This window comes from Anguilla rostrata, chromosome 13 (genome assembly GCF_018555375.3).
Source record: "Anguilla rostrata isolate EN2019 chromosome 13, ASM1855537v3, whole genome shotgun sequence".
Taxonomy (NCBI): Eukaryota; Metazoa; Chordata; class Actinopteri; order Anguilliformes; family Anguillidae; genus Anguilla; species Anguilla rostrata.
The window spans coordinates 34,503,439-34,519,147 of NC_057945.1; the positions used below are offsets into that span (position 1 = coordinate 34,503,439).

The following is a 15,709-nucleotide window of genomic DNA, read 5'->3' on the forward strand; positions in this document are numbered from 1 at the left end:
GAGGCTGGGTGTTGCTCAGCCTTGGACGGTAACGCACCGCCAACAAGTCGTTCCGATTTTGGGTTTGGAAGCATGGTGCAGCATCTGCTGGCTGTAATAAGAACTACCTTTGGGCCACCATTTTGATCAGGCTAAATACTGCCTTAGAACTGAACTGAACCATGAGCTGCATTAGAGAACCTAAGAGATGTGTGTGATCACATGATCTTAATAGACAGTACTAGAAATGCTGTCAATTTCATATATATGCAAGGGGGTCTGGTTTATACTGGGTGTGACAGGGCTCAGTCTTAGAAATAAATTATCTGTATGATTTTAAAAAATTAAAAGATAAAACGTTTTCAAGAAGGTAACACTAACTTTTCAATGTTGCATATACTGTATACCGGTAGATACAGTGGCCTCAAAAAGTAAGATAATTTCAACTTTTTTTGCTATATAGCTAAGACATTTGAATTTCAGTTCAAAAGATGAACGAGACAAAATACAGACAATCAGCTTTTATTTTATGTTATTTACATGCATATATGTTTTATCATTTTACAGAAACAGCCAAATGCCTTAATTATGTAGCGAAAAAACCCCAACAAATTTTATTTTACCATTCCCATACTTTTTGAGGGCACTGTATGCACATATAGAGTGACCATGCAATTTGTTGTGCTAGTTTAAATTAGATATAAGACACAATGGTTCAAAAGACATTATAGGTCCATAGTTAATAACTATCAGCTAGCCAATCACTAGTCTTTTCTTAAATAGTCAATTTGCGTGTCAAATAACGATAAGTTAACAAGTCAATTCACTATCATGGCTGACTTTGTCACTTACGTTCAGTCAGCCGTGACTCAGTGTTGGGGGCAGCAAATGTCAAAATGTCAAGGGGGCAGGGCACATTTAAGTTATTTGCATATTTTTTTATAAACTAATATTTGTATTCGTGCAGCACTGACCAACCAAACTGGTATCGGGTTTATTGAACGTGTCCTCATGGGGGGGGGGGGGGTTTAACAGCATTCTGAGGGGTCTTATAAGGCTCGCCCATAGCAGTGGGTCGACTGTTGCTGTTGGACACGTTTCCCGTAGTCCTCAATATTTTGGTGTTTGTTTCACATCTAAACACTTGATTGGCTTGATTTGCATACCAAACAAAACTGTGTAGATGAGGGTGCTTTATGAGACTTGCATCACGGTGAGACTTTATTACATGCAACAACAGTCACATTATTGGTCTTGGAGATTTTTGAGAACAACACCACCGGCACCCTTCACAAAATACGCAAACACTTCAGTGACACCATTGAAATGCTAAACTGGAGGTTCAATTTATGCGTGAAGCACAGAGCAAACACAGACACTACCTGCTTGAGAGGTTTCTGAAGAACAGAGAGACAGACTGGTGCGACAGAGTAATTTAAAACGGTGTGCATAAAGTGTAATATTCCCTCGGTAGATTTCTCATAATGCACTTCATACAAACATAATATTTACTGGATGGTCCCTTGCTGATAAAAGGGGGCCTTTGGTAAATGACAAACCTTTGAATCTACGTCTTTAATCATCCCCAGATTAAACAGACATAAGACTGCCTACCCGCTGCTACACTAAATCACTGTCATCTCTGTTTCTCTGTCATCTGCCAGATCCCCGATGTGATTGATTGTTATTTTCAGAGCTACTGACATGTCCATGAACAGATTATGTCAAACTAATTCTTCCTTTGTCTTTGATACAACCTGTACTCATATTAACATAAAGCTTTTTCAATGCAGATTAAAATAGTTTTTTTTTTTGAGAAACTTTCATACATTCAATACTGATGTAATTGACCAAGAAATCATTTTGTACAGTGCCAAAACATCAAAAAACCAAGTCCACCATTTTCAAAGAAAGTACTGCTACTGAGAAAAGACTATGTCACAGAATATAACAGTCGCTCTACACCGGTGTAATATATACATTTTCAAGACATCGCAGGACAGCCCTGGAGTCCTTGGGTCCTATTTAACACTAACAAGGCATACACAGGCACTTGCGGTTAAAGAAATCTTAGTCACAAACAACAACTCAAAATATCACTTGTAAAGGAAGGGGATGCGATGTCAGTTCAAACACTACCACCATGAAAGAAAATATGAACCTCGTTTGTAACAGTTATCTGTACATACCCTTATGTTGGCACAAAGGCCTTGTCAGACTTGGACTATGATTATGTACAGTTAAATAATGCAGGAGGCTCAGGTAATGTGAGTTTGTTCATCCAATTCTATTTTTTTTTTTTTCCATTGAACAAGGTGCAGCTATGGACATAGGAATCCTCTGTTTAATGTGGAAAGGTTAGAATAGGACTGGAAGCAATGGGTGCAGAATGCTATGGTTTGACCTCTGTGACCTCCCGGAGTGACCTCCAAAAACAATCTGTTTTACATCGGGCTACGACCCTCGCCGCCAGAATTATCCCACGCCACCAGAATTATAACGTGTTTTCGACTTCAGCCCCCGAGCACGTAAAGCCTCTGTGGTGATACTGGTTTGCCGTTATTGCAGGTTTTGCTAGTGAGTCACAGAGGTCAGACTGAACAATCATACAGGGCGTGAAATCTGTTCTTCTTTCAAATTAAAAACCCTTCAGGTCCCTGTATCATTTTCACAGGATGTAGGCCTACATTCCTTAGAGAATTCACATTTGAGTCTTTGAAACTGCAGAATTCAGAATCAGACCAAAGCAGTTGTTGTTGTTGTTTTTTTACACGTCAATACAGCAGTCTATCATCAGCATCCCAACATGCAGAAGTGCCTTCAGCTCCACATAAATCAAGGCTAACACTGTACACCATATGGTCCCTCTTAGGACACCCCCCCAACAACTATATCTTAAAACAACAGTTGGTAAAAAGGGAGACTGCCAAACTGTCAAGCTTCAATGCATAGAATATCTTTATTGTTTTGTACGTTGGTTTGGCTTAAAACCAAAAAAATAAAGATATTCTATCTATTGCATCGAAGCTTGGTAGTGTGCGGCAGTCTCCCTGTTTTCAGCATACGTTCCACCAGCCAGCTCCTCCGCGATCCAGATGTGTGCTTCCATCGTTCAAAACCAGCAGTTGGAAACCGTGGAAGGACAGACAGAGCCTTCCCAGGACGTCCGAGCGTTCGCTCAGACGCTGCCGGGGTTGTAGCAGAGCATGTTCAGCTGCAGGTTCTCGTCCCAGTGTCTGAGGATGACGAAGAGCTGGTTGGCGGCGGTCTTGACCGTGGCCAGGTCGCGGCCCTCCGGGATCGGCTGGGCGCTGAGCCAGCCGCTGGCCTTGGCGGCGATCAGCTCCCACTCGATGAAGTAGTCCGCCGAGCTGTGCTCCAGCCAGGCCAGGGCCACCGCCGTGGCCCACACCATCCCCTCGGGCCCCTGGAACCCCACCGGGCTGGGCAGGGTGGGCGGAGTCTCCGCGGCCTCCGACTCGGAGCCCCGCCCACTGTCGGTCACCGAGCTGGCGGGCGAGCGCGGGGGCTCTGCGGGGCAGCTGTGAAAGGGGGCCGGCAGGGACGCAGGCTCGTCCCCTGATTTGGGAAACCTGGACGGCACGGTGGGGTTCAGGGCGACGCCCTGTCCCTCCTTCAGGGGAGTCCCGAACAGAGACTTGGCCGTCCCATCGGGCTCCTGACCCTCCGCCTTGTGCGCGCTGGAGTGGGACCCGTGGGCCAGGCTCACCCTGTGACTGGTGAAGGGGGAGGTCCACTTGAGCTTCTCCATGGGAACGTTGATGGCTTCGCACAGGGCACTGTTCAGGGCAAAGGCCCCACAGGCTAACTGCAAAGATACCTACCCAAAAGCAAATCATTTCTGATGATTAATACACTATGGCTCTGTATAGCATTGCATAGTCTTTACACGCATAGTTGGTATGCATGCTGGACGACAAACAGAGGATTTTTCCATTCCCTACGACAAATTAAAAAGGCAGACTTAAAAAGAATTAAAAAGACATAAATAAAACTATTAACGATAGGGTAATTAGGGAGACATTATTGCAATTACCTAGCTACAATATAGATAACTATTTCCGGGTATATTGCATTCTGTTTCCATTAATTCAGCTAAGTGCTACTTTGAATATAAATGAATTATAAATAAAGGGCAAAACCCAGGAAGAGTCCTTGAAATGCAATAAAATGCTCACCCTCATTAAATTAGCAAGCTGATTGCTCAAAATTGTCCACAGGTTGTTTCGCAGGCAAACTGCCACAAACAAAGTTCCAAAAGGTTGTGTGTAACACTGTCTATTTCGACGAGATTTCTAAAGAGGTATTCATAAAATTTACATAAATCAAAATTATTATGATCACTTAAATCTGACCATGAATTTTTTTTTGTAGCATTTTTATACATTTGCCTTTCATACTCCAAGCATGGTTTTCAGTTTGAGGCGAGCTTAGCAACATGCCTCTGCGTGGATACACTGACCCTACGAAAAGCTACAAGAAAAGATTTTGATAAAAATGTGTCTACAGCATTTAAATAACCATATGGAACATTTTCAAACACACACACATAGAGTGTGGCCACAATACTGCGAAGGGGGTGTTCTTACCAGGGGAACATAGTCGGTATTGATAATACAGCAAAGGGGGTGTTCTTACCAGGGGAACATAGTCGGTATTGATAATACAGCAAAGGGGGTGTTCTTACCAGGGGAACATAGTCGGTATTGATAATACAGCAAAGGGGGTGTTCTTACCAGGGGAACATAGTCGGTATTGATAATACTGCGAAGAGGGTGTTCTTACCAGGGGAACATAGTCGGTATTGATAATACAGCAAAGGGGGTGTTCTTACCAGGGGAACATAGTCGGTATTGATAATACAGCAAAGGGGGTGTTCTTACCAGGGGAACATAGTCGGTATTGATAATACTGTGAAGGGGGTGTTCTTACCAGGGGAACATAGTCGGTATTGATAATACAGCAAAGGGGGTGTTCTTACCAGGGGAACATAGTCGGTATTGATAATACAGCGAAGGGGGTGTTCTTACCAGGGGAACATAGTCGGTATTGATAATACTGCGAAGGGGGTGTTCTTACCAGGGGAACATAGTCGGTATTGATAATACAGCAAAGGGGGTGTTCTTACCAGGGGAACATAGTCGGTATTGATAATACAGCGAAGGGGGTGTTCTTACCAGGGGAACATAGTCGGTATTGATAATACAGCGAAGGGGGTGTTCTTACCAGGGGAACATAGTCGGTATTGATAATACAGCGAAGGGGGTGTTCTTACCAGGGGAACATAGTCGGTATTGATAATACAGCGAAGGGGGTGTTCTTACCAGGGGAACATAGTCGGTATTGTCGCTGTCGCTCTCTCCGATGGACTCGCTCGCTTTGCTGGCCGACCGGCTCATGAATCCCCGGGCCGCACGGGTCAGCAGCCGCGTCCTGCTCAGACTCAGCCTGGGGTGGAAGAAGGAGATCAAATAGGAGTACAATACGTCAGTACTATAAAAAAACCCAGGGAAAATATTGCTCGCTGTTTGACAAAGGATGTAAAAAAAGCTGCCTCATAAAGACCATATTCTTGAGCGTCATTGGCACATCCGTTCTTCGCTGAGTTTCGTTTGCAAATCATGCACTTAAATCCACACAGGTGCAGAAGTATTAAAAAATACATGGCAGAAAAACAGTTATCGTATCTTTCAGAGGAGTTAGGCACAAATCAATGTGCCAGCTTATCTGAACCCAAAGTATAGTGGTTTTAGAGGAATTAATGGCAAGTAAAAAAAAAAAAAAGCTTTTTTCATATTTCAAAAACCAAATAGTCTGAGAGAGTTAAAATGAACCAGAAAGGATGATTATGCTACCAATGCACAGGCCTTATTATGTCCTGCATTGTGAAAGTTTGAATTTATATTCATGGAAATTATAGCCCTGTACTTTGGGAGTAGTCTTCAGGCCTTTTTGTGCCTTTTTGTGCATTTTTTTGCTGAGATATGATCAATGGCGGCACTGGCTTTGACACATTACCTGCGAGCGACAGACCTGAAGAGTTTTCTCAGTACATAACCGAGCAGAAAAAAACACTGCAGTCTCCCATTAGGGTTTATGCAGAAGAGGCCGAATGCAAAGACAGGGCCACGATACTCTACATCCCTGAAGGGAAAAAAAATCTTTGTGTTTGGAGATAGAGGTGAATGGTATGAGCTGAATTAAACAGTTCACAGGCGGTATGTGCGCCATCATACACAACAATGTGCCAGGAGAGAATAGGAGAGATGTACAAGGAGGGATGTTCAGAGAAACCCGATTTTCTGGGGCGACATAGCTCAGGAGGTAAGACCGATTGTCTGGCAGTCGGAGGGTTGCCAGTTCAAACCCCACCCTGGGCGTGTCGAAGTGTCCTTGAGCAAGACACCTAACCTCTAACCCCTAACTGCTCTGGCGAATGAGAGACATCAATTGTAAAGCGCTTTGGATAAAAGCGCTTTACAGGACGGAGTGTGGCACAGTGGGTAAGGAACTGCGCTTGTAACCGAAAGGTTACAGGTTCGAATCCCGGGTAAGGACACTGCCGTTGTACCCTTGAGCAAGGTACTTAACCTGCATTGCTTCAGTATATATCCAGCTGTATAAATGGATACAATGTAAAGTGCTATGTAAAAAGTTGTGTAAGTCGCTCTGGATAAGAGCGTCTGCTAAATGCCTGTAATGTAAATGCAGTCCATTTACCATTTACCATCTTTTGTTCACAGCAGAAATATGAACAAATGAGAACATTGAAAACACTTGGTTACGTATATGCACAAAACACAATTGCACACTGCTCATACAATTTCTCTTGGTTATAGTCCTTTTTTTCCCACAACCTGAGAATAAATGGATCAGTTAAAAGATCAGAAGGAAACTCTTTCCAGTGGCCCACCATAACTCAAACCTGAGAAACCGCACATGCAGTAGTTTAAGCATTTAACCATATTCCTCAATAATATTTTAAAATCAGCTTACCGTGGCTCAAACACAGTCCCTCCAGTTAACAAAAAGTCCTCTTTTTGGGTTAAAATACACTAACTGTAGCAAAGTGTCCCATTGGGGTCAGTTTTTTTCCAGCAGTGCAATGTTGTCATTTTGTCATAATTTTTATGTGCATGTACTCTCAGAGAATTGACTTATAATTTTAAAAAAGGGCAAATAATAATTCAGTCCGGCCTGGCCCAAAAACCTGATTCCCTGCCATAAAACAAAAACCAGACGGGGCCCCAAATGCAACACGTGTTGGGATCCGACTGAGCTCCAGTTCAGTAGACAATCCGTACATGGCGGCTTTTGAAAGGTGCTAGGGAACACAACTCCTGTTTTCTCTAGCATGTGTGAAATATTTTTTTTTTCTTTAAGCCTTCTCGCGTTGGTGGAATTGGTATTGATTTTGCAGCTTGATATTCTGTTCTTTTCCCACACACACACGCATAACCCTTGTTTCTATGTGAATTATATATACATAAATAGTTTCTGCAAGTGAAATGTGCATTTCCGGTTTTTAAAGTTGTGCTGAACATAAACTTTAAAAGTTAAACTCACAGTATTTCAAGCTAAAATAATGGTAAATAAGGACACAACTAACTGCATGTCCTATGTGAACCTGGAAATGTGATCTCAAAGTTTGGTAAAGAAGAATGGGAAGAGATGAGAAGAACATGAAATATATTTTTCTAGAAAGTTTTTAAATGAATGTTTTCAATTATTTAAACAACAAAAAAAGCAATTAAAGCTAAAATGTTTTATTGTATTGGTTAACATTTGACTCTGTCAGCAGTATAGATACTGTTACTGTTACATGTTACTGCTTGACTTCAACTGACTGTGGTGCATATAAATGTAATTGTTAAAGTAATAACGCAATGTCACCTGCTAAGGAAGTTGTCACATACAGGGAACAGAACAGGTTAGAAATGTGAAAATTTGTGTTGGAAATGACAGGGCTGCTGCTGGCACAGTAGATCTTTGCTCTCTCTACAGGTCTCTCCAGCCTCTCCAGTGCCTACCTGGCAGAGAAGGTGCTCTCCGTGGATCTCTGAGAGTGCTCTGAGGTGACCGAGGGAGTCCTCTGAGGAGCTGTGAGGGACAACGGTGACCAGTGAATTATCCGTCCCCCTTCACCCGGGAACGCCACACATATACGACACATCCTGACCAATAGCCTGTGTAGGGGGAGGGGCATACCGTCCAAAATTCCCAGCCTATGAATTCCCCAGCAGAAAAAATCAAATAAAATTTAAGCATTAAATCTTTTTTTTTTTTTTTTTTTTTTAAATAATACAGATTTCTTGGGTGAAAATGTCACTGTGAAAAGATGTCCAAAAAATATTAATCATTTTATTTTTATTGACTATCCTGTGTAGGTTTCAGCATAGAAGAATATATGGATCTTGAGTCTCATATCCCCTACAAAAATGAATTGCCAGGTCTTTGGAGGACATGAAAATACTATATTGGCAGTTAGGGAACTTAAAAAAAAAAAACAAAACCTTTCTTTTACAAAACTTTTAATGTATTTTAGTAGCATCTTATAATCAAGGAATTTATATGCAAAGTTATGCAGGCTGGGAATTGGGAGAGCTGGCTATGGACTGCACTGCAAATGGACTTGAATGGACTCAAAAATGTTTTAAAATTCTACTGAATGCCCTTTATGGTAGCTTTCCTTGGGATGGTACATGATCAAAGCATTAATTCTGGTATGGATTCACAAAAAATCAAATAAGTTCATATATAAGGATGCTGAGCCAGGATGTATCTGTAATTTTACTAATTGCATGTTCTACAGAGATCCTAAGGTGCTTGCAAGCAACACTTTCTGATTCTGCCAAACTAAATGTTATCAAGTTTTCTTTTTTTTAAAAAGGACTTCTTCAAATTATAATTTTTTTGTCACCTTTCTCAAGAGGTGTGAGCATGCGAAGCGAAAAGACATCGTACCTTCAGGGGAGCTGCTTCGTTCCCATCCTGCAGATGAGGGAGTGCTACAGGGAGATAATCCATCTTCAGCATCTGACGGGAAAAAAGAAAGAAAAAACTCAGTTTAGAACAAATTATTTTGCTGTGATATTCACACTGTCCACTAGAGCGTAGAGTGGCATAGTGGAAAAAGAGGGAGTGCCAGATCTGCTGGCGGGTGTGGCATGGCCATGTGCACCCCTGAGCAAGGTACTTAACCTGAACTGCTTCAGTAAATACCCGGCTGCATAAATAGATTGTGTGTAAAATGGCAGCTGTGTGAGTCACAGCTGTGTGAGGATAATAGCAATCTGCCAAATTCCTAAATGCAAAAGACGATTTTATTGGCTGATGTATTTCAAGCCACTGCACATAGAATTAAGTCAGTGACAGCATTTTCAGTTATTATGCATTTAAGTTGCATCTCCCTCTCCACCTTCGCTAATGTGTGGTGAGCGTTCTGGCGCAAAATGGCTGCCGTGCATCACCCAGGTGGGTGCTACACATTGGTGGTGGGTGAGGTGAGTTCCCCTTCACTGTAAAGCACTTTGAGCATTTGGAAAAGTGCTATATAAATGTAATTAATAATAATAATAGTTATTATGCATCTCCTGGACTACATGCAGGGTCTTTTGTGTGTTACCCATTTAGGAGTATTCTTCTGTGCAGTGGACCTGTACGAGGCTAGTGTCCGGTGCTGGGCTCAAGCTTGAATGCTTCTGGTGCCGACCCTAGAGTTCCACACTGCAGTCCTTTATTACAGTTATAATCACTATATAATTCAATAATAATAATAATAATAATAATAATAATAATAATATTTGTTGTTGTCATTATTGCTGTTCTTTATTGTGGTTTCATTGCTGCTGCTACTCTGGCTGTTGTGATTGTTGTTATTATTATTGGCGACAGCCACAACATTCATAATAATAATCACAATTAGTGCAAACGGCACATAAAGGGAGCGAAAGTAAAGAGCCGTACAACAATATTTGTTTTAAAAATGTGAAACACGGTAACCGGAGTGCGAGACAATTAGTGAGCCTCTGGCAGAAGGGCACTGGATGATCTCCGCTCCACTTACAGAACAGCAGCCAGCAGCTGCTGCAGTGGGGGGCTGATTTTTCCTCGTCAGTGGGAGCAGTGGACCGCGAGGAACCCCCGCCCCCCGCCCCCCGCCCCCCCCCCCCCCGCCCGCGTCGGGGAACTCTGCGGCCTCGGGGGCTGTAATTGGAGTCACGCTGGGTTGTCCTACTTACCGGCAGCGTTCGTTTTAGCAGAACGCGCGCGGTAGCGGCCGCCGTCACGGGGTCTTACTCTGGGAGGTCAAGACGGCCCGTGACATTTACCGGTGACCGATAAAGACTCCCCGGGGAAACGAGGAGCGGGCTTTTCAGCCAGCGCTGTTCTCTCCGTGTTTTCATTCTCCCGTTTTTTTTTTAGCCTTCAGCTACGATAAGAACCCGGCTGCCCACGTCTCCGCAGTCCCGCAGTATCGGGAAATGGACTGCATTTATGTAGCGCATTTTCCAACTGCTGCGCAAAACGCCTTACAATGAACGCCTCTCACTCATTCGCCCGTTCACACCAATGGTGAAAGGCAACCATGCAAAGCTGCCAACCAGCTTCGTCGGGAGAAATTGGGGTCAGGTGACCTGCTCTAGGACACTTCAACACACAGGGATGGAACCAATGACTCTCCGGTTGCCAGACAACCGCTCTACCTCCTGAGTTAATGCCACCCCTGTTGGTGTTGCTTGTGTTTTATTTATTTGTTTCTTACTAGCAGACGGTGGGTCTTCGCCTCCGTCCGACGTGCACACGGACTGGGAACGCCCCAGGCCGATGGAGTACCCCCGGTGCTTCAGACTCCTGGAGCAGGATCCAACATGGCCGCCGTGCTTCTGCGTCTCTGCTGAAAGACAGGCGCAAGACGGTCTCTCAGGCACGGTCAACGGCAAAAGACACAGCGCACAGAAGACACCTCTGATTGGCTGTCACGTGCAGCAGTGGTGCCCAATCATGTGCCATGGAGGGCCAAGGAGTACGCAGGTTTCCATTTCCATCCAATCACTGCACCCGCTGATTTCACTCATTAGTTCTCACCTCAGCAGGTGTAGTCATCATTGGTTGGAATGAAAATCTGCACACCCTTGGCACCTCCGTGGCACATGATTGGATACCACTGACGTACAGGATTTACTGAGCTTCTTCACTGATCTTCTTCAAATTCCCACAGCATATAAAATTCTAAACGCAAAGGATGTAGTGGGACGAGAAAAAAAATGGCCTTGGAGCCTGGCTCAGAGCCAACCGAAAACGTGTTTCGACCAGGAACGTCTACATCAGGCAGAAGGTAGTCGTGTAACTCTTTTGAGCAGCATATGAGCACCGCTAATTATGTGTCTAAATATGAAACACAAGTAACTACTCCCATATTATGTGCTGCTGCTAATGAATTTGTTCCACCATCTGTGGTTTTTTGTAATCAGCTGGAGGAAAAGCAAGCCATGGCTTCACATGCCAGGAGGAACACACAAAAGGGAGCTGCCAATGAAGACCCCTTCCTTTCTGAAACACCGACGTCCAGACCTCTGCTCTGTGGGACCTGGGCATCAGAATACGAAAACACAAATTAAAAATTACTGGGAGGCTGTGTGGGGTACATGCCTGTAGGGTAGCTGACTTAACCCCAAACACCAATGCCAGCCCCCCCCCCGCCCCCCAACCCCCCCATGTGGCCAGCGGCTTGATTTCCTGCCAGGGCTTTTGTACTGTGATCCCATCTCCATCTGTACCCCTCTCTGCTTTCCCCCTCAGTTTTAATAAAATGAAAAGAAAAAAATACATAAGCTTTTTTTGGGGTTTTAGGAATGATATCGACATACTGTAAACGTGTTAGATTCCTCTGTGGCGGGTGATTTTAAAAAAAAAGGGCAGCTCTAACATCAGCCTACAAAATGGCGTAGGTCTCACGGGACGGTCTGTGTAGTCTAATGAAATATCGACCAGTTCTCTCTTTAAAGAAATAACCTATTTTATAAAACAGACAAATAAATCAGTGAATATAAAACAGTGACTCACCAGGCCTAGTGTACTCAATGGCAGTCTGTAAGTATTCATTGGCTTCGAGGTCTAAGGGCACGAACGCAGTATATTTGCTGAGGATGTTGCAGGTTTTGCTGATGTGAGTGGCGTAAAGCTGGTACCGCCTACCAGAACCTGTGGAAAAAAAAGGCTTTTGCATTTCACTCTCAGTTCGATCTCTGCACGGCAAATCACAATACAATACATTACACTGTCTCTGAAGCTCCCGTTGTCCTCTGAAAACCGAGACTGTTCTCCGAATAAAAAAAAAAATATGCAAAGCGCCTGGTACCATTAGAGTGTTTATTTTCGGAAAATCTGAAAAGTCAATAAAATGTTCAGCTTTAATGGACCCCAGGGAGAAATGGTAATTAGGCATGCCGGGCACATTTTTATCTCAACAGCCCTTGAAAGGGTGATTTATATAAATTCTTGACAAATTCGACAAAACTCTTTTTTTCCCCCTGGGATCTTTCCACGGGATCGCCAAGGGTGCCTTTCATAACAGCGGATAAACAAGACTGTGACAAATTGCACTCGGGCCAAGCAGGCACACGAATGCCAACTCACCATGCTCAATTTCGCACTCCCTCTCCGCCATCTGCTCGAAGTCATGGATGATGGACCGTGCCGCCAGGTGGTGGAAGGTCTCGCTCCACAGGTCCTCCTGCAACCTCTCGTCCCGCTCCCTCCACTTCCTGGAGGGCTCCAGGTCGAACGGCACCTCCCACCTCGTCGGCTTTCCGCACAGCAGTCCCGTGACCACTGCCGTGCAAGTCTGCCCTCCGTGATTGGCTGAGCTCAGGTCAGTGGGGTGTGGCTCCGGGTGAATTTCCGGTCGGCAAAGCTGATGGGTGTATCCCTCTGTATGACATCACAGAAGTGACACAACTGGTCGTGGGCAATTCTTGTACTTGAGGGACATTTTTTATTTTTTTTTGCTACCTCAAAGTAAACTTCATGTAACTTCTGGCTTACAATAACTTGAGATTCCAACTGCCAACCTAAACAATGAATTCAATTTAGCCATTATCTGAGATGAAATTGGAACTGGAACCACGCTGGCTCCATCGTACTGGAATTACCATTCCACAAATCCATAAGTATTTTGGTAAAACATCACTAGAGTTTGGTTAGTGGACTGACCTGGCTCCCCATAACCGCTGGCGGAGGTTTTGTCAATGGATGACCTAAAATGGACGTCCGTCACCTGGGCCTCAGCCTGCAAACTGGCATTCAGCTGCAAGGCATCAGCTCCTCCTTCATGAGATGGCTTCTGAGATCCGGTTCTGGATAAGGTTCTGCACACGCCCACCCGCGTAAACTGAAAGAGGACGGACACAGAGGCCCAGGTAAGGTGAGGTTTGCTGCCAAGATCAGTCTCAGCATTCGGATTAAACAGCAGTAATAGTCCCTGTTGATGTCCCTCTCTGATGACTATCGCAACAAAAAAAAAAAAAGATGCATCCAAAAAAAAATCTTTTCAACTCCGTGAGTCTTTCATCTAGCTTTACTCAAAGTAACATATATTTTCATATTTGAATTTCATGATACCGAACCAAAAATAGATACAATGTATTCTTTACTTTCACTGACAAACAGGCCTTGGATTATAACTAGGGCCCAGAGAAAATATCAAGCATCTGTCAACGTGGATTTCAGCAGTCATCCTTCAAATGTCTCCGAAGATGCTTCAAGTTCAGCAATAATTTGTAGTTCAGCACATGCATGGGATTAATTATACTACTAATTTTATTGTGCAAAACAAAAAAGAACTGCACTACTACAGATGAGTGCAGAAGTGAAGCACGAATCCACAAACAACATTAAGACCGATGACAGTAGTAAAACAATATCCTGCTGCTTCTTTGCATACTGACAGGTTTAATTTACTTTGCACATCCTGCAACTTATCTTTAGATGAGTGACGATTGTTGAAATTAATCAAATGATTCTGGGACGTGTGGCTAGGTGAAAAGAGACGAACAACCCCCTGGTGGTGGAGGATGGAGACATGCATGATAGCAACTGTAGATTTTCTCTGGGTCCTATTTATTGCATTTTGTCATAAAGTGCTTTTTTTATAAAGGAATAACAATGATGAATCCCATAGCTAGTAGCTAGTACAATATTTAACCTGAAAATCACAACTTGATTTTATGTTAATGTATAAATATGCAATCTGTTAATATAAAAAATAAAACAACACATCTTTCCATTCCTGGCTTTCAGTACTAATACTTGTTCCTGCTCTGGATTATTTTCCAGTACACAAATACTGAATGAACAGAGACTGAATACTTCGGAAAGACAAATAAATCAAATTTGTTTTTGTTTACCAGTCTCAGAAGACAAGATTCTAATGTTCTCTAAAAAATAAGCAAATACAATTTTACCAAAATATATTTTCCTTTAGCCTGAATTGGAATAAGTGGGCCTATGCATTATTAACTTGGAAACAAGTAATTAATTCTTAGTCAGACACAAGGAGATTTATTGTGAGTTTCAAAACATTTTAAAACTATATTTTATTGCTCTGTTGTCTGTCTATGCTATCGTATCATGACAGATCCCCCCTGACAGTCGAAAATGAGGGGTGTCATCCATTTATAAGGGGTTATCTGGGGGGAAAAATTCACACTGCAGAATCCACACAAGTTTTTTTTTTTTTTGCAAGTGTTTTTATTCTTCTCACGACTCTCAGGCCAGACTCCTTATTGACAGTTACACTAATTGTGCTCCTGCCCGTTAACGTAAGCCAGCCACTCAAGTGCTAATAAGGTCCATTAGACTCGGTACAGCCTGCACCCAAGTGAGGCTACGGGGGATTCTCTTAATCACCCACTTAACAGTGTTGTGGGCCCCGTCTCTGTTTCGCCATCAATTACTTTCCTCTTATTTCTCAATCAGCCTCGATCGGCACTCCTTGTGGTTTTCGGGATGTGATAAAATTAGTCGAGTTAGCAGGACGAAGCTTAAAGATTATTGCTATTTTGGTGGCACCTTTTGTTTAATACGATACCATCCACTCTAGTTTCAACGCAGTCGCATCCCTGTATTATTTGTACGCTGTAATTAAATACTATTGTAAAAAGTAGTTATATTGGATACAGCCTCTTAACAGTTTGAACAGACTTTTGTTGTGATTCTGCACTACTCTTTTTCAAAGTAAAGCATCTATAATAAAAACTCAAGCAAGCTCTTAAAGACAGAGCCCAACTGAAGGACTCTGACTTGGCTACAGCTCTTACATACCATTTAAGAGTTAAATACAAGTCTGTACATATCTGGTCACAAGTACATGTAATCCGAGTTATCAGCCGTCTTGAAATAGCTATATTGAACCAATCACAATGCAGTTTTACAAACTTCCAAACACACCGACCTGTGATAATGGTATTTGACATGTGCATACATAAGACCTCACAGAACCTCCCTACAAAAGGTCACATCAGTTGGCCTCATGAGGATCATGGGATTCAGTCAGAATTTCCTGACCAGATAAAACACTGTTAGATTTCTCTGGAGAGAAATAGATTGTAAGTTAACCGTATTTAAACAGATGGGCTATTTTTAAAAAGAGAGAAATTGCCTTTTTCAAAGACTTTCCAAGATCTGACATTTAATTTCCTGATGTGAA

At 43.0% G+C, this 15,709-nt stretch overlaps 1 protein-coding gene across 2 annotated transcripts in view; it reads right to left on the reverse strand.

The window, feature by feature from the left end:
* Window positions 1-485: 485 nt before the first annotated feature.
* Window positions 486-15,709, reverse strand: part of LOC135238037 (von Willebrand factor A domain-containing protein 5B1-like) — a 35,334-nt gene continuing 20,110 nt past the window's right edge. Inside the window, exons 15-22 of one of the 2 annotated variants that reach the window (XM_064305666.1) lie at window positions 13,216-13,393; window positions 12,640-12,933; window positions 12,067-12,204; window positions 10,766-10,894; window positions 8,965-9,036; window positions 8,031-8,100; window positions 5,325-5,448; window positions 486-3,820 (exon numbers count right to left, since the gene is read on the reverse strand). In XM_064305666.1, coding sequence (XP_064161736.1) covers window positions 3,158-3,820; window positions 5,325-5,448; window positions 8,031-8,100; window positions 8,965-9,036; window positions 10,766-10,894; window positions 12,067-12,204; window positions 12,640-12,933; window positions 13,216-13,393 — 1,668 coding nt within the window. In that variant the 3' untranslated portion in view covers window positions 486-3,157. Of the gene's footprint in view, window positions 3,821-5,324; window positions 5,449-8,030; window positions 8,101-8,964; window positions 9,037-10,765; window positions 10,898-12,066; window positions 12,205-12,639; window positions 12,934-13,215; window positions 13,394-15,709 lie in introns of both variants that reach the window. The other variant, XM_064305665.1, reaches the window with a different exon arrangement.